The sequence below is a fragment of the Geospiza fortis genome, unplaced genomic scaffold, assembly GCF_000277835.1.
Source record: "Geospiza fortis unplaced genomic scaffold, GeoFor_1.0 scaffold255, whole genome shotgun sequence".
Taxonomy (NCBI): Eukaryota; Metazoa; Chordata; class Aves; order Passeriformes; family Thraupidae; genus Geospiza; species Geospiza fortis.
In genome coordinates this window covers 1,134,482-1,154,199 of record NW_005054497.1, presented here as the reverse complement: position 1 = coordinate 1,154,199, position 19,718 = coordinate 1,134,482, and the positions used below count along the sequence as shown (strand labels likewise).

The 19,718-nt window shown below is 40.0% G+C and overlaps 1 protein-coding gene across 1 annotated transcript in view; it reads right to left on the bottom strand.

Moving 5' to 3' along the window:
- The window catches only part of DPY19L1 (dpy-19 like C-mannosyltransferase 1), a 58,264-nt gene extending 45,439 nt beyond the window's left edge, over positions 1-12,825 (bottom strand). Inside the window, exons 1-3 of the mRNA XM_031063336.1 lie at positions 12,771-12,825; positions 12,156-12,285; positions 4,744-4,874 (exon numbers count right to left, since the gene is read on the bottom strand). Coding sequence (XP_030919196.1) covers positions 4,744-4,874; positions 12,156-12,285; positions 12,771-12,825 — 316 coding nt within the window. The remainder of the gene's footprint in view (positions 1-4,743; positions 4,875-12,155; positions 12,286-12,770) is intronic.
- Positions 12,826-19,718: the final 6,893 nt, after the last annotated feature.

Sequence of the window (19,718 nt, the reverse complement as noted above, 5' to 3'; positions counted from 1 at the left end):
CAGAAGTGCGCGGCACCCCCTCCCCCCGCCCACATGCCCAAAATTTTAACTCCCAGAAGGTAACTTGTCTGTGTTGTTGCTACGTCCTATAGGGCTTCCGCACCACAGAAAGCGCCCCTCCTCTTTCTAGAGTTTTATTGCGGGTTTGCCTTTGCAAAGCGGCCTTTTCACTTATGAGCACCCTGCAGATCCAGCCAAACAGCCAAACCCTTGCTTTGGGTTCAAGGGTTAAAAGGCCCCATTGCACGTAAACTCTGTTATGCAGCCCCTTGGGACATGAGGTGTTTCATGACTTACAGAGCAGTTATCTTTGGGAGCTCCCAGTCACAATCCCTGAAGCTCCTACTCTAATTACTCCTCTTTGAAGAGCGAGAATATACAGCCCGACTGTGGAACAAGACGCAGCTACAGAAAAGCCACTACTCCTTGTGCTCTCCTACTCAGCACAGAACAGCACTCAAGCGGTGGCTCATCCAATAGGGATGTATTAATAATTTAAATACCATTTTTTGGTAGCATTAATTAAATATAGCAGAGTATAACTTCTTCAGTAACTGCAGCCTCTCCAAACAGATCCATTTCACTCTTTTCTCCTTGACCTCTTCTTATTTTTATCTTTCTTGACTGCCCCTATTCCTTGCCTCCCAGGTGCTCCTCATTACTGTTTCAGGCTTTTCTTTATCCCTCTGCACTCTTCATTTTATGTTCTTGCTCAGAGAAGTTTTCTATGTTGAATTTTCCATTCAATTCTGTTTACTTTCCCTAGCCTTTCCACGTTTTTCCTCTCACATATGTAGGTTTCTCCTAAAAAGGTTTAGAACCTCTTTATGTCCATCTCCTTTTCCTAATTATTTTTATGAATCCTATCCTGTGAAACACAAGGTTTGAGTCTAATGTGGCAAGTACCATACTAGGTATTTTAAAAAATTATTTAACAGATAGATAACTGTCACATTGTTCGCACAGGAAAGTAATTTTGGTTCAGATTCATCTACTGAGGCAATGGAAGTGTAAGAACAGGATGGCTTTTGCTGTCTATGTGATAGTAGTAAGGCTGTTTACACCCCAATAAGGTTGTGAAGATAAACCTGGTACTAAACAAACCAGCCTGTGGGACTGACAGAAATCCTGTGTGTCCAAGTCCTCCTGGCCCATATTTTGTTCCTTGCTGGGGGAGAATCACCCTTCTACCACTAGCTGTTTTGGGGAGATAACTGCAAAGGACATGTATTACACTGATCTCAAAAAAGCAAGCAAGGAACAAATACAATTTTTCATATAAGACAGCCAGTCTCCTGAGTACCCAGGCTCTTCTTCCAACATGAATTATGTGTGGCAGTTTCATATTGCAAGAAACATTTATCTGTGCTTATTACATACTAAATATAAATGAAGGCATAAAAGGAACACCTTTCAAGTGTTTGAGGACTACATAATATTTTCCCCACCTGCTTTTCAGGAGAAAAAGTCCCACAATCTGCTCTTCTTTGTATTTGATTTTAATTGAGTAGCCTTGTTATAAATTCAGTAACCAAAGGAGTCTGTTGTTGCTGTCTGAGTGATTGAAGGGTACAGGCTCCAGATAGAGTTTTGTACATAACCAGCATAGAAAAAGAGCAATATGATACGTTCTGCTGATTTTTAACTCCTGAAACCTATATTTCAATTTTTGCCAAAATCAATAGAGTCATGGAACACTTAGAAACTTGAAGGGTTGATATTATTAAGGTTCATAAAATTGCTGTGGGATGGCTCAGCTCTTGAGATTAACTGGGCCTGCTCCAGCCTGCAGCAGATCAATTACCTTCAGGCTGTTTTCTCTTAATAAAACTCTTCAGGCAATTTATTTCAACAGGTGCCACCCACAGAACCTGGCTACAAAGGCACATGCTACTGAACAATTCTAAAGGTTTTAAAAGTTACTAAAAGTGTGCAAAAAACAGAACATCACATTCCTAAATGCTAAGGTGCCCATATTCAGCAAGCATGAATTGCTATAGAAGACCTCCAACACTACTTCAGAAAAGCTGCAATAGAGCAGTACACCTCTAAAAATAAAATGACATTTGTTTCAATCTATAAGATATGAGTAGTAAGAAATAAAGCTTGGGTTTGTATCATCACAGGAATTGCATATTTTTTTGAGAAGCGCTATGTTTAATATCCAGCATCACGTTTCAGACAGTGTAGCTCATTACTAATCCTGCACACTACAGCGAAAGGAGTGATTCCAATAAATCTTTCTGTTTATAACAAAAAATGAAGGGAAGGAAAGAAATATATCTCTGAAAATAAATTAGATTTTTCTCAAATCTCAAGGGTGCTGACAGACCTATACAAGTACATAGGAGAGACATCATTTTAATTAGATTGTCCTGACTTCTTTTGTCCAGGGAAAGCAAAATCCATAAGAGTTTGTTCCGCAGTTTTCTGCTGTCCCAGGACAAGGCACATTCTGGAACATGATACTTCTCTTTCTGGTAGGTGTTCTCTATCTCTTTGCTCACACATTTTTTATGATCACTGGACTGTCCCTTCATATTTCCAAATCCCTCTGACAGATATCAGCAATCTCAGCTGGATAGTGGTTGTGACACACTGTCAGTGGAAATAATTCACAGTCCTCAGGAATAAGCCCCTGCTAGTGAAGCACATTGGCCTTGGCAGTTCCTATACTTTCTCTAACAGCATTTGTTCCTCGGGATGCTGCATGGGCACACCTCATTACCAAACAGACCAGAGCTGGCATTTCTCCCCCACTCACCCTCATCTTCTGTATTGTTTCATTACATCAGTTCTCTCTTTTTCTCTTGCCTCAAGTGAGACCTTTGCTTTCTAGTTTGTTACCAATACCAACCCTTTCTCTCTCCAGTCACCTTCCAGGTGATCTGAATAAAGATGCCTGCAGAGATTCCTTTTTTCAGTCTGTAGTGATGTTTCTTCTACTGCTCTGCTTTGTTCCAGTGGAGCTGCTTCAGAGTGAATTCTGTGGATTTTGTGACAAGGCTGCCGTTCCCACCTACCACCGGGCTTTGCTTCTGTGGAGTTTCTGTTGATCCCCCACACTTTCACACGTTCAGCAGCAAACTTAATAATAGCAGGGCTGCATTGTAGCAAGTTAGGGAACTTCAGGCTCTCTTTCCTTGGTTCATTTTATCCAAGGTTAGCATGCAATGAAGGCATGTTTTAGAAAGTATGCCTCTTCAGAGAGCCACTGTGTGACTGCTGCATGGTTAGATGTACTCAACCTAGCATTAAATGAGCCATTTTGAGTGCTGACAGCAAGAGAGCTGCAGCAATGTGGAGCTCAGAGCCTCAGGTATCTAACCAGGATGTTAGAGTGTTTTGAGCTCCACGCCATATGGCCATATCTGACTTAACTCATTATTTATACTGCTTGAGCTTCAGTCACAGAGCAGAAAAATTCTTACTTACAGGAAGATCTTTATGAAAACATTAATATTTGGGACCTCTTCTTGTGAAGACTAGGCTGAATATAAGTGCAGAAGACAAAAGATTCTCGTCAGGCAAAAGTAAAGATGCAGGATTGCCACTGGAGTTTGTACATGGAGGAATTTGCTAGGGAAAAACACAAACAGCAGAATGAAGTGGCAAACTATTACAGCATGTACCTTGTCCTTTTTAACAGCTTTGTGGGACCAGTTCACTTTCTACAGGGTACAGATATTCACCCTTGAGCTAACCCCTTTAAACATACATTACCTATATTCTGAGGAGGGGAAAGTATGCTCCTGGTAGGTTAATAATGTGAGGTCTGCTTGCACATGTTTGCTCATACATATCTTCTCTCAGTTTTCAAGTTGCAGTGGCATTAACTTTAACTTTTATATATATAAAACACCATGTAGAAGCGGATTATCTGTGTCTGTATGGCTAACTGCTCATACAACCAAAACCTTGTTTCTACTAGAAACAAATAAGAACAATTTACCTAGCTTGCCTATCCTGGCAACAACAACAAAAGAAACAAAAAAATCACATATTTTGAATTAGAGGTCCTAAAAGCCCTTCTGTCTTTGACATGGAAATTACTTCCTTTGTTTTTATAACGTTGATTATAAGCCTCAAACTTCCTGCTGCCAGGATAACACTGAAGAACATTAGTGACTCAGAAAACCTAATTAGTCTCCACCAGAGTTTTCCTTATTTCTTTGCTTTCAGTTTCCAGTACCATATATTCATACTACCTTAAGAGCTTCCCTGCAGCTCTGAAGCAAAAAAAAGGCCACTAAATACTATGACCTCAGGAAATAAATTCTGAGAACCTTTTAGGTATGTCTAACATATTTCCAGTTACCCTTCTTTCCTTGCTGCAGACAGAGTGATGAAAGCAGCACAGGCGTTCATTTGCCCTATTGAGCAGCTGGGAAGATTTGGCAATGCCCCTTCCTAAGTCATGGAGTGTGATCATCTCCTCCCAACTGAGGCCTGGAATGTTTCTGTAATTCTTCACAGTTCTGAGGACTTTTAACTCCTCTGCATGACATAATCTCCTTACAGATTTCAAAATGAATCTCTTGCTGTACATGCCACATTCTCATTGCGTGGCATTTGGCCACTGTGAGTAGTCATGCTAATTTGGCATAGATGCCATGATTCACAGCCACAGCAACTGCATCTCATTATGCTTCTATTTGGAGGAGCAAATTACAGAGTAAGTTATCCGAGGACCACAGAACTCAATATTTGCAAGCAGAAGTGATGGATCCAGCTTCCCCTAACCCGATTTACTAGCCATGGTGGTTTTACTAAATTTTTTGGAGTCGGTGTTTATCTGCTGCGTCTCTAAGTAGCAGCTGCCAAAAGATGCATCAGAGAACACGGAGGAAACAGCTTGCAGCGACCAGCAGAAGCTAAGTGGTAACAGCAGAACAGGACCATATGAACATGGGCTGAGCTACTACTGTATTTCATGGCAGATGCTCACTGTGGGAGATTGAGAATATAGACACCACTTATGGTGGAAATGCAGGAAGGTCAGCAGTGGACTTAGCAACAGGAGGAAAGCAATGATCTGGAAGTGCTCACAGAATAGCTTTTTAGTGAACAACTGGCAGAGCAGCCAGATGTGAGAGACGGTGGGGTTCTTGAAATATGTTGCCATATTGAAGTCAGTATATCTGCATTGCTGGAGATTTACTGGCAAATCTGTTTTGGCAAGAGAAGTTTGTGGACCACTGTGAAATACAAACAGCTGTATCAGGAATAGCAGCACGGTCTAAGCTTGCCTGTTCAGATGTTACAAGTTTATTTCTGTTTCACTCTTTGCTTGACCTGATTTTCATTTCGCTGGAGATTCCAGAATGTGCTTTGCTGCCCTGGTTACTGGAGGTCGGGAAGAGGCACATTAAGACAGTGATGGAAAGTACCTCTGGCAAACTGAGCAACATGGCAGACAAGACTGGAGGCAAGATAATCCTACACATCAAACACCCCTTAAATGACAAACAAAGTCCTGGCTTGTGAATGCTGTTTGCTTCCTGTAAATGACTTAGAAAGGGTGAACTCTTTATGAGAAACTAAGGTGACTAACACAGTCACTTTGAGTGCTGCAGGGCATCCTTGCTTGGTAAATGCGGTCTTTTTGCTAGATACCTTATAAAGAGGAGGGGAAAAAAATACTGAGGCTACAATCCCTTTAATCTATACCCATACAAGACTAAACATGTGATACAAATTTTACACAGAAAAATTTGGAAAATGGTACTTGGAGTCCCTGTTGGTGACTAAAAATAGTAGTTGCATCTTCTCATCTCCTTCCTCACCTTTTCAACTTTTTGACAATCTGTCTCAGAGCATGATCCTAAATACTTCATTATACATTCTTAAAGTTCGTTAAGAATAGCACCCAACTCAGACTTTAAAGTCGGTGTTCACAAAACATTAAGATGTGCCACAGTGTTGAGCATCTTGATGAAATTCATCCCCTTTTTTCAATTTTTTCCTGTGGAAATTTGTAGTGGTCATGTCCTTACACTATATCTAAGTCCAACCCCTCCTTGCTTTTTGACATTATTTCTCTAGTCTCTAGGACTACTAAGAAAAAAACAGAGCTTTTTTTCTGTTGGAATAGGGCATTTGTCTGTGTCTGATCAGCTGTGTTCACAAAAAGGCTCAATTACAGTTCATTTTGAAGCTTATTTTTGAGCTCACAGTGCCCTCTACTGTCCAATGCATCCTCTCTGCTGCTGCATCATCACACTCAAAGACAACAGCAGGTGAAATAACACGTTCATTTATGTTTCAATATACTCTTTCATCTAGGCTAGTAGGAAAAGCCTGGGACTGTTTAATTGATTGAAAAGAAAACAGATTGGCCAGGCCATTGTAATTTCTTGCTGACTAATGCTGCTTTGTCAGATAATTTAAATTAAACAACTGATCTATGCAGATCTTGAATCACACCTGACTTGTAAATGTTGAGTAAGTCTACATGAGGAAGCACTTGGAGATGCATGCAAAGTAAGAAGAATCAGGCCTGTGTTTCAAGTACAAATTGTAAATACCTCTGCCACAGATTTGTATTGCTCCAGGTGATCATTCCAGCTCTGCAAATACAAATTACCTGTTTCATACAGAGGTGTTCTTTACAAGCTCCTCTTCAATTTGTGTTTGCCTTCACTCTCCATGAGTGCTATGTGGCAGTGTAGGTAGTTTCACTTCCCTGTGAGTGCTGCCTGGAGCACCACAGACTGTCCTGTGAGAATGCCTGGGACCATTGCTCACAAGTAATCACAGACCCTTGGTGGCACTCCCTCTCTCACCCCATACACCCCATCTACATTTACACAAGGCATGGACTGCTCTGCCCATTCCATCCCTACCATTAAAACTTTTGATGTTACCAAAAACAATTCAAAAGAAATATCTATAGGCAAGAAAAATCTCTAGCCTCACCCATTTCTCAAGAAGCATGCAGCTGTCAGCACTGAAGAGATTGTGTGAGTGGAGGGGAAAACTCCTAAAATACACGTTTGTTTCATGTTCTCAATTTCTTTTTAGTTTGACAGAATAACTCATTATGCTCAGACAGCAGCAGCCAACTTACTGTTTCACAAGGCAGGTGCAACCACTCCAGTTCCTCAATGTGCTACAACTTGTTTCCCAGTAAGGGACCTTGTAGCATGGCTCCCCGTGGCATGACACGTGGGAGTTCAGAGGATTTCTCTTCCAGAGAGATTCCATTAATGATATATATCAAGGTATGTGTTGATGATGGACTGAAGCTGGAATATAGGATGGCATTCATTTTCTCCTGCTAGCCCCACAGCAAAATAAGGAGAATTCACTAAACAATGCACTTTCAAGTGTGCACATACAAGTGTATGTGTTTGCATGCATGTATATATAAAAAGCATCTATAGAATACTAAAAATCCTGCACTGCTGGGCATGGAGGGCATATTTCACAAGACAGACCTGTCTTTAGCCATTTCTCCCATCCAGCTGTCATGTCATAAAGTCACAGAGAATTTCAGTGAGTAGAGCTGTGGCTTCAGAATGAGTCCCAGGGTTGCACTATGGCCCACTAGTAATCCTGGGCTTTGCTGAAGAAATACTTCATGGGAAGGATGCTTTTAAAATTGCTACTTAATGGAAGGAGAAAAGGATGTCAAAGAGTAGAATGCAGAATAACTGTCAGAAAAAGATGATAAAGTTTTAAAAGGTATTTTCTCTTCAGAGAAGACTTTCTGATCTGTGGAGTGGTACTTGGAAAAATTCTATCTGCCTTTCAGACAGAAAGAGCTTCAGTGCCCACTAACAACTCACAAACTGCCTGAACCAGGTTTAAAGTAGTTTTGTGTTAGCACACCATATGTGGAACTGCATTTTACAGGCAGCATGGAACCTCCACATTTCAGCTGTCATTATAAGTCTTATTGACAGCATTGTTAGAAAAACTGCAGAAGAAAGAATACAAAATGGGTTATGACAGTCTTACTTTGCAGTCATCTATTAACTTTAGTTAGCGCTGAGGAGATCTCAGCTAAAGGAATGTATCAGATAGTGAACACTGCACTTCAGTAGTGTAGACCTACTGAAAGACAGAGACTTTTCCTAGTCTCCTTTATCCCTTGCTGTCATCCTTATTTTACATCAGCCATGGTAGTTGCAAAACAGATTTCCCCCTCCACCAAGCACATACACACAGCAGAAAACACCCTTGAATTCTACACAAGAAAGATGTAACAAGTAACCTGGAAAAGAGTAATCAGAGGGAATGTAATAGCAGTTTTCAAGTAGGCAAAAGGTTGCTACAAGAAGTGACAGAAGCACTGGATAAGAAATGAAGGGCTAAAATTCCAGTCTGGGTCAGGTTAGATATTGGGGCCAATTTCTAAAGAAAGAATAGTTAAGCAGCAGAATCTTTAAAGGACCTGTGGAGTTGCCATTGTTGGGGTCTCTTAAAAATGAAAAAGATAAACATCTTCCAGAGGTGGTTTAATTATGAACTGATCTTGGCTTGAGTCAAGGAGATGATCTCTAAAGACCCCTTCCTGCCCTACCTATTAGTATTATTATGTACTGGCTAATCCCTCAGTGAGTATTTATGAAAAACATTCATCCCAAGTATCCTCTGACCCAGCTTTGAGCTGGAGACCACCCAGCTCCTAATATACAGAGGAAAATGCTACTTTTACCCTGAGATGCCATGCTGTTTATCACAAAGGCTCTATGTAGCTTGGAGATTCAACAACTACATCAGCAACACCTTCAAATTTTGCCAATACCTGAAAAAGAAGGAAAAAAAACCAAGAAAAGAGAAAGAACTCTGAAAGGAGAAGAGGAGGGACAAACCTGTAATATTTGCTTGGGCCTTTCTTTTGAGGTGGGAGAGCAGAAGAAAAGAAGGAAGAAGTAACACTGAGTTTGCAGTTGAAAGCTAGCCCGGGTCTTAAAGAGGCACACAGGTTTTGCTACTAGGTCTGCCACAGATCTACTTTGTAAGTACAGTGGATGGTCTAAAATGAGGTGATAACAAGGAAGGAAGAGAGCTGTGACAATAATTGATTAGTAGCATTGAGAATAGGGGATGTGTATGTGGAATGAGAATGAAGAGGAGTAGGCAATAAATTAGGAAGAAAATGAAAAGTCAGAGGACAAAGAAGGAAAGAAAAGTCATATTAGAAAATAACCTTAAATGTGCAAGTGCAACAGAGGCCTAACTCCAACAAAGATTCTGTGCTTTTCAGTGTTTCATATGTTTTTAAAGGAGTGCTACGTGTAGAAAAAAAATCTAAGTGCTGAAGTGAACCTTGACTCTGGAACCTGCATCCCCTGACCTGCTGCTTATAGTATGTCAGACACCCTGAAACATCACACTCCCAAGGACAGTAAAAACCAGTCAGCCATGGTTAAATTTCTCATGTAATTCAGGAGATTAAGAAGGCATCCTTGTATGTACCTTCTCTACCCCAGGATACAATAAATGTTGCTTTCTCATGGCATCATATCCAGTCTATCAACCTCATTCAAGAGTGGGTCTGTCTGTCTCTTCTGTGATGGATTTTTGCTGCTGTCTTCTTTTGAACTGACTTGAGGTTTCTTCCTACTCAGGATTTCCACAAGTCCCAAAGTTCTTGTGAAGAGCCTGTTTCTAGCCCTCGCTCCTCATTGTCACTACTACCTGAATTGGAATCATAGAATGACAGAAAATGCTGTGTTGGAAGGGCCCCGCCAGGATCATCGAGTCCAACTCCTGGCCCTGCACAGGACACTCTGAGAATCACCCCATGTGCCTGAGAACATTGTCCAAACACTTCTTGAAAACAGACAAGGCTTGGTGCTGTGACCACTTTCCTGAGGAGCCTGTTCTAGTGCCCAATGCCCCTCTGGGGGAACAGCCTTTTCCTGATATCCAATCTAAATCTCACCTGACTCAACTTTATGATGTTTCCTCAAGTCCTGTCCCTGGTTATGAGAGTAAGGAGATCAGTGTCTGTCGCTCCTCTTTCCCTCATAAGGAAATTGCAGACTGCAGTGGGGTCTCCCCTCAGTCTTCTCCAGGCTGAACAGACCAAGTGACCTCAGCCACTTCCCACGTGGCTTCCCCGCAAGGCCCTTCACCATCCTCATTGCCTTCCTTTGGATGCTCTCTAACAGCTTCATGTCTTATTTATATCATGGTGCCCAAAACTGCACACAGAACTCAAGGTGAGTCCCTTGCCTGGCTGGAGATGCTGTCCCTGATGCCCCCAGGCCAGGGTTGGCCCTCCTGGCTGCCAGGGCACTGCTGACTCATGTTCAGCTTGCTGTCAGCCAGGACTCACAGGTCCCTTTCTGCAGCACTGCTCTCCAGCCTCTCATTCCCTGTGCACACAACTGGAGTTGCCCTGTCCCAGGTACAGAATTTGGCACTTGCCCTTGTTAAAATTCAGAGAAGAACAGCTGCACTCCTTGTGCACAAAGAAAAGGAAAGCCAAAGAAGGTGAAGAAGTTCACACCCACCTTGCAGAAAGATCATAACCGCACCTTCAAGTTTTTCTTACACTTCTCCTGTTGTAAGGTACTTAATAAACACTGTCAGGTTACTGTCCTATCCCTGTTCTACTCTTTGGAGTTGCCCTGTCTGTGTCTTAAAGTCCCTGTAATTTTAGCACTAAAGGAAATGAATTTTTTTTTTCTGGTGTTTAGCTCTCCTGTTTCTAAAAAAGCTCTCCAAATATGGCTTGGAAGAAGAAGAAGCAGGAGTTCAAACTCAAGACCAGTCATATGACTTTGCTCCTTAGAGATGCCAGGGCTATGGCAGACACATGCTTTGGATTTCAGCATTTCCATTAAAAGAGAATTATTCCCATTTCACTAGGGAGTTCACCTGAGACAACCTGATCCATTTGCAGAGACTCTATTCATCCTTTCCAGTGTGTGATTGCATGTCTTTCATTGTGTCCACTTGAATTCAAAATCCAAAATAATGAAGATTAAGGAAGAAAATAAGTCCTTTTACTCAGTTTCCTACAGAAAAAGATGTTTGGATATATGTATTTGTCTAATTATATGAAATTCTTTTTTACTATATAGCCAGTTTCAACTTAATTCCATGCTACACTTTAAACTGGTGGGGTGTGGCTTTGTAATTTGGTGACTTCTGTATTAATGACAGTTCAGATCAACACAATCAGTGGAATCAAAAGGGGACAAAATGCTGAGATCGCCAGCATGCTTTCTGAGACCCGAAGTGAAGGGCTGCAAATGTATGAAAATGATTGCCACAAAAGAAAATATATGCTTCTTTATGCAAACATGCAATCTGCATAGTTTTGCCCTGAGTAAGGTGTTAGGTGTGGCATGATTACCCGGCTCAGCAGCAGCAAGTCCTGAGCAGCTATTCAGTTACACAACTCTGGTGTGGAAAGAAAGCTCTAAGTGGGTGCAGACATCTGCTTTAATCCTTGCAAGGCTTCCTGAGCTTTGTAAACTGCCTTTTGTGTAAATGAAAATCAGGCTGTGTATTTTCTGCCTGGTATGGTGTTGAGTGCATGTTCCAGAAGTATTTAAAGATTACTTCTTTGTTAAGATACTGAGCAAAATAATTGTTTTGAGTACCTGGAAGAAATTAGAAGTAGGACATGTGGATACAAGCTAATTCTTTCCTCTTGTTCAGGTTCAATTATTGCAGACAACAGTAATATTTACTCAAAATAGGAGAGTAAAAAAATTTATATCTTACCATTCATAATGCAAAAAGACATTTATGTCTTGCCTGGATGCCAGCCAACCAGTAAGTAGAAAACAAACAAACAAAACTACTGAGACAAAAACAAACCTAATCAACTTAAGAAACATAAATAGATAGGTGCTGCAGGCCAGCACGCTTTCACTCCCCATGTCGATTTTGCACCTGAGGATCTGGTGGAAAATCTGGGAAAACATACCCGAGGCAGACTGTGTTACTTATTATGTATGGGGGGGGGGGAAAACAAAGGGGATATCGGTGCCTGAAGAATGTCTGAGGCTTTCCAGTGAAATTGTGCAGCAGTGGCAGAAGAGGTTCCCGGGCAAAGAACTGAGTCCCCGCTGTGTCACAGGGGATGGAGGTCAGAGGAGGGGGGGCAGCGGGAATTTAGGCAATACCAGAGGTGGCACGCGGGGCGCATGGAAAATACCGCGTACACAAATCCCTCTTTTTCTTACCTCTCTGTTTTTTCCCTCTGGCTCTTTGCTCTCCCGCCTGCCTTCCCCCGGAGGCGCCGCCGGCAGAGGGCACAGGGCACCCGCGGGACGCGCGGCTGCGCTCCCTCCGCGCTGCTCGGCCGGGCGCTCCCTGCATCACAGGTGTGTAACCCAAAGACCATTAGCTTCCAATTAGGAACCAACAAACTGAAAAGTTGCTGTGCCTATCTACCTTCAGAGCAGGCTTAGTGTTAGGGCACGGGTGAGAAACTCACTGAAACTCAATGATGCTTGTCAAGAAATAGTGAAGGTAACTGCCCTCCTTTTTTTTTATTTTTTTTACATCTAATAATAAAAGCTATGATGGACTGGCAGTGAATAACACAGCGGATTAAATAGTCACATGGAGGAGTGTCTTAGGACCCCACATGGCCAAGAAGTTTGGTGATAAGCGCGTTTGTCAAAAGAAAGGTCTGGTTCCTGGAAGCGGAAATGAGTTTCTAATTCAGACCAAATGATTTTCAGCTGGAAATAAAAAGAGGAAACTATATCAGAAATGGAAAATAAAAAGTTATTTGATAGGTGGTAAAGTGTTTTAGTATTTCAGTTGAAACTGATGTAAATTAGTGTGTTTACAAGGAGTCGTGATTAACTTGAGGACACAGTCAATTATTTTCAGTGAATACGACATTGTGCGTTTACCCTAAATGCGTGGGTCTCCTTGTTCTTCATTTAAATCAGCCCTTCATACTCTTCCAAATTTGATTTTAGCATTTTCATTTGATTCTGAATTCATTTTCCCCTATTTTTCCAGTTCATCAGCCAACCAAAAACCATCCACAAGCCCTTTTTTTTTTAGAGTCCTAAAGGGTGCATAAAGAGTGACAGTGAAAAGTCACTTTGCCATTACTGTTTATTTTGGTTATGTAACTGGAATAAATTATATTAGAAATAAATGTATTTTCTGACATAGCAAAAACAGCAAAAATTGTTCTGTTTCCAGTCCCAAATATTAAAAAAAAGAAGTGTCCAAATAGGAATTATAAGGTGGTTTATTTATTGGTATCCTGAATTTTGAAACATTTATTCCACCTTAGTTTCTTCACACCTTTTTTCTTTTTAATGGAAGATGGAGTTCTCATGAAATTTTGTTTCTCATGTCCATACTTTTAACAGCAACACAAGGTGAAACAACACAAAATTTATAGTAAAATTTCCAAAGAAAAATCAGAGGATGCCTTGAAGTAGAAAAGGTTGGTTTCCCTAATGCTGAATTGAAATGTTTTAATCTTAAAATTAGATTATGGGAATAACCATCCCATATTAAAATTTAAAAGTACTCTTATACCTGATAGCTCTACGTGTGGATATCCAATACATGTGGGTGGAGCAAGAAGAACAACTAGTTTATAATGTCTTGTATATACAAATAAGGAAATCCAGTTAAAACAGCTGAAACCACACTTGTTTTAAATAAACAAGCTCCCTGCTGTGGTGCTTTCCATCTCAGAGATCCACAGTACCTACAGAATCAGGTTTATGCCTGAACTTTTTCATGTTTAGGAATCATGGTTCTCTTTATTAGCAAAAGTGCAGACCATCACGTAACATTTTTACAAAGGCTTGCCCATTTTTTTTTAATTTGTGATTTCCTCACTAGCTTGAAACATTTCATTCAAAAGCTACTTTTCAAAGTGACTTCACATGGAGAAATCTATTTTAAGGCATTGGTTAATTCAACATCAGTGAAGTGTGGAGAGAAACAAAAATGAAGTCATTGTTCATTCTGAAATTATATATGTCATATTCAATGGTGGGGGAAATTTTGCAGACCTCTCTTTCCTTTCTCAATTTTATTCCAACCGATTGGTGCACTTATTAATTCTTATGGCTTTCATTAGTTAAATGAAGATGATACACAGTTCTCTGTTTCCTTTTCTGGGATCTTTTTCGTCTTCTCCATCTGGATGCATGTTCAGCACTTGCCATGAATCCCAGATAAAGCAGAAATCCATTATTGCTGTCCCATTTGTTGTCTTTGTGTGTTTGGATAACTGGTTTAAGCCACAGTTGAGCAACTTATTTTATGTGGACATACTCCAGAACCAAAGCAGTAAACAGGGAATTACCAGGGTATTCTAACACAAAAATTAGAATAAGCATTCATATTTCCTGTGTTTAGTCATGCTCACACTGGTGCTTTTTAAAATTTTTGCAGTTAGAATCTGGTATAGCTGAAATTTGGATGTATGATCTGGTTTTCCTTTCATGTTATGGAAACCTTCTTTCTGAGCTAGAGTTGTCTTTAACCATACTGCAGTTTTGTTTATGGTCACATTGCACGTGTGACTTTTAGTATTCTTTTTTGTGGTTTGCAATTTCTCATGTGATTTTAGGTTTTAAAATGTCTGCCCTATTCTCGTGTTATCATGCTCTGCACAGTCAGTGCAAAGTTTTGTTCTTGGCACATAGGGCAATTCATCTCAAAATTACATGTTATTTGCTTAATTTGGTATTTCTATTTACACTAACTCTAAATACCCACTTGGATCTTATGATCAGCTTCCAATTTATTTCTGCTGTTGCATCCGGACAGTTGCTATTTACGTCTTTCTGGATTTTCCAGTGCGTCCCTTCTGGTGAAAATGTCCATCTCATTGCAGCTGCGCTGCGGATTCACATTTCCAGAACAATACAAGTGTTAAAAATATTCTAAGCCATACGTTTTTGTGTGTGTGAAAGAGAGATTTGTACATTGCAGATCTTGGGTTCTGGGCTCAGATCACTCAGGGAGTCCGCAGCCTTGAGCAGCTCTAGGCACAAGCTGACGAGGTGCTTCCTCAGCATCAAATACTCTGCGTGTTTATGTGTTTGTGGGCAAGGTGGGGACAAACCAGTCCCAAACCTGATGCCTGCTTTGCTGCCTATACCAAAGCCCTGAGGAGGAAAACATTTTGCTTTTGCTCTTGGGGAAATTTTGCATGCAGAATGGCAACAGGGTCGGAGTTCCTGGTAGTGGTAAAAGTGTGCTGATCTGATGCTTCTCTGTGTCATTTTACATTCTGATTTTTTTAATGTCAAGACAGCTCAAGCCCATCCTCAAATTTTGGACAGCAAAATTCAATTTTGGGTATATTGTAATGATGGCAACTCTGCCTTTGAGATAAATATACAGGCTATTCTTCTATAAGCAAAGCAAAATAGAATTAAACTCTGAAGAATAAGAACTACAAAAAAAAAAAACCAACAAAAAGAAAAACAAGCAAAACAAAACAAAACAACCACATCCAAAACTCCACAAAGAAAAAAGTAAATTAACCTCTTCAGCTCACATGAGTTCTCTTATTACTGAATTAGCAAATGGAAAGGAAGTATCCACGTGTTCTCTAACAGTTTGGCCAAGGTTAAAAGAACAGAAGAACAAAGGCATGATATTATGGCATGGCGCAAAAGAGGCTTTAAAATAATTCAGGAACAAATGTTAAAATGTTTAGGCTGGTCTCTGAAAAAAACCATAAACCTTTTAAAATAACAAACACTATAGAAAAGACTTTCTGTACAGGACTCAGAAACACAAGTCTTGCTAAAATGAGTGTGAGCTGTGCATCTACCTTTGTAATGGCTTTGAAATCTCAGCCTATAATATTCCTTGTTAGTCCTTGCCCTCAACAGCTATATAGGAAAGAAGATATTTTCTGTGACTGAAAACACAAGTAGTTGTCTATCCAGAACTGCTGGAAACCATGCCAAGTTAAGTGCTAGATAGGCTCTACAACACATACTAATTCATTTAAGAACAGAGGTAGTTAAAGCCTTGTAAAGGAAACGATGGGGGCACAAGTGTTAGACTTTTATATGTTCAGTCAAAAATGTACCAAATTCCTAGTGCATTGTAAAATGAAGCAGCAAGGAAGGCCAAAGTCTTTAACCATCTGAAACAATCTAATCATCCTCTGGAAATGCACTGTTTGAGGTGACTATGTTAACTGAAAATGGAGAGATTAAATAAAGTCAGGCTGATAAATCCCCTGAGCACTACTAACTTATTTGTAATATCATTGGAGATGAGTTGTATGACTGGTGTCTCAAGTCAGAAAGCTATGACATTCAGAGGGAAGGTAATTGAAGCCTGCCACTCCAAAGCCCTTGGTACATGTTCAGATATTATCAATGCAAATCTTACAGCCAACAATTTGCATCAAGATAAAAAGTAATTCCTCCTTTGGCTGCTTTGGGATCAATCCATGAGAGAGCACAGGAAGAAATAATAATTGATTTGTGATAATGTATCAACCATGTCTTTAAGAGAAACAGAAACTGCTCTCCCACACTCGACTTTTACACCAGAGTGAAGACCAGTGAAAATCACAGAGTCCTTGTTTCAGAAAATGAGGTGGGATTTTCAATAGAAAAAACCCAGATTGAAAGCAGTCCAATATCAGTAACGCCTGTGAAGCACAGACTGCCAGTTTAAACATCACCATTTTCTCCAACTCTGTGAGAACTCAAAGAGAGGGTTGTTTCTGATGACACCAAATACCTAAATTATTTAGTATATATACTTAAAAATTATGTATGCATTGTCCCTAGAAGCTGACTGGAGGACAGTGCAGACTAGAAGTAACAACAGCATGAACTTCATCAATTCCATCTAATTCCTTTCACATCATTTAAGATGCCTTAAGACAGAGACATAGGTCAAAAGCACAGAAATCATTATAGTTTAAGGTGACAAAGTCTAGAATGATTTTTGTGCTTTTTACCTGTGTCTTAAGGTGTCTTAAATGACGTGAAAGGAATTAAATGGAATTGGTGACTTCTGAAACAGGTTTTTTGTATATGCTTTGTTCCTGCTCTGGCTCTCTCAGAACAGCTGACCAAAGTTAAGCATCTAAATAGAGAAGAGCCACAGCTGTTCAAGGAATTCTTATCACCTCCACCTTTTGGGGGATTATTTGTTCCAAATGTCATCAATTACAGATTCAGCTGCAAGCATTTTCCCTTTTTTAATTCACCTTACTCTTTGAGCTATTCTGCAATTGTTGGTAATTTAAACAGGCAAAGAGCTAGCTGAGAGCCCCTTGCATATCTGAGGGACAGTCATTCAGTTCACAACCATTTCTGCAACTATCCTTCCTCAAACACAGGAGTACACAAACCTTTGAAAGAGGTGCTCATGGAGTTTGTGAAAACGTGAACTCAAACCCAGGAGATTCTCTAGGACACAACACCCTAAAACCACTCAAAATTACGGCATGTATTCCTGGGAGGCTTCACAATGGAAATAAAAACAATTCAAAGTCAAGCAAGAGGCAAAAGTTGTTGCTTGAGAATGGTTGCTTGATTTTAATTTATCAAATTAGTTAGTCAATGCAGTTTCTGCAATAGACCTATTTTCCATCCTAAAAAGCCTTAAAAATACTGGATTTTGATGTGTCTGCCTGTCAAATTATATTTTATATTAACAGAGCTAAAAATGCTGCAGTGGTGATATATCAAATACTCTGTGTTGGGAGAAATCATTAACCTACTCTTCCAAAAAAGCTTCTCTGTCCAACTTTTCTGATAGGCATCCCCATAGACTTTTCTTGGTTCCTCTGGTTATTACTGTGGAGAACAAGGACCAGTTTCTATACTGCCTGCAAAGGTCCCTAGAGCCTCACTGACCAACCCTGACATCAATGACTAACTTTAAAAACTAAACTGACAGTGGTCTAATGTTCAATATCTTTATTAAAGTTATTATTAGTGATTATTGTTAGTTTTTATATATTGAACTGTTGGTGTATAATCTAAATATTTTATGTGTATTTGAAATGATTGTGATTCAAAATATTGTTTATTGCTCTGTATTTCAAGTATACCATTAAATCATGGATTCATTGTGCTCCTGCACAGGAAGTTTAGAAAATAGCATTCTCCAAATAATTTGTTTTCTGCACTACTTATCTCCAAGGTAGACAATTTGGATATAAATCTGTTTTCTAAATGTGATACACAAGGCAGCGTGCAGTCATCACAACTACTCATCAGTCTCTTCAAAGTAACCCTACTGGGAGACAGTTCAGAACCTTCATTTTTGTTTAATCCCCCAGTTTCTCTTTGGAAAATAGCAAATAAAGGCTCCAATTATAGAGGTGTTGGTTGCATAGCTTGTTCCCAAAGGTCTTGATTCTGCAAAGCACAAGGAGTTTTGCTGTTGCAGAGCCACTGCAGCGCTTGAACACTGATTTAACTTTACACAAGCAAGGCTGCTGATTTGAATGGGACCATTGGCATAACCATGTCTTGAACCGGTGTACAGCCAATAGTTCTGATTCAGGAGAGTGCCAGTGCACGTGCTTGGTGTTACTTGTAATCAAGAAACACCAAAAAAGCCCCCTTAGCCTGAGGTTAAGCAAAAGACTTTCACAGCATTGAATATCCATGCAGGTGTTTTGCTACCAAGATGCCATAAAAATATAATGCAGAGACAAAAGGCATCGTACGGAGTTACCAACTCAGCGATCTATCCTAATTTTCATACATTCCAAATGTTAATGAGATACATTAATGCCTGTTTTCAATTTAGCATAGTTCAAGGTAGATTTGAATTACCGGAGGCTGTTATCTCCTTGCTTACATTCACAAACCAAGACGATGCTGCTGCTACTGTTCCTTGGAACCTCACGGCTCTTCCGTCCCACTGAGCCTCTTTGCAAACCAGGAATCTTGTGACCTCGTTGCAAAACACCCAGCAGCTGATCTCAATTGGGGAACAAGATAAACTATGGGTGCATAACAAAAAACTTTTGGAGCAATATGAGGATTTTGTCAGAAGCTGCTTTACGGGATAGCTCTTGTAGGAAGCTTGGAAGCATCTCAAGAGATCATTTGATTGTCCTAAGGCAAGATTAGTTTAATCACATCATTCTTGAGTAGTGCATGTTCAACGTGTTTTAAAAGACCTTGAATGATAGGTATTGCTCCTTATACTCTCTAGGTAATCCTGTACTGTGTGTCACTATCTTTCCTCTTTGAATACCTTAGATAGAGTCTCAGGTAACTCTCTCTTGCTTTAATATATGCTATTATAATTGAAATAAAATCATTTTAAATAAAAAGCCTGAAGCATTTATGGAGAGGAATTTACTCCTCGCTTCTTTACATTCTTCACTTCTCCTGACTTAACAGAGCTAATTCCACTCTCTTCTTATACTGTGTTTCCTAGGTCTGCATTTACTATCTTGGGGAGATACTGTCTCTATCTGAGAACCCCATATTTCAGCCATTTATTTGAGTTCTGCTGGCAAACCCAGGAGGTTTTATGCATATGATTGCAAAGCATTTTGAAAAAGAAATAATTTGTGTAACTCCATGCAAGCTACAATTGTATTTAACTACAATACAGCTATCACTCCATATGAATCCAAATCTTAGACCACCTTTTGTAGATGAGCAGCCCTAACAAATTTTGTGTACTCTCAGAAACATCTGTGACTGGTTCCACTGCCCTCAGCAATTTGGTTAGAGGAAAAGAACAGAAGCAGAAAGATTTGGCTAAATAAGAATGATATATCAAAACACCCAATATTTTAATGAAAG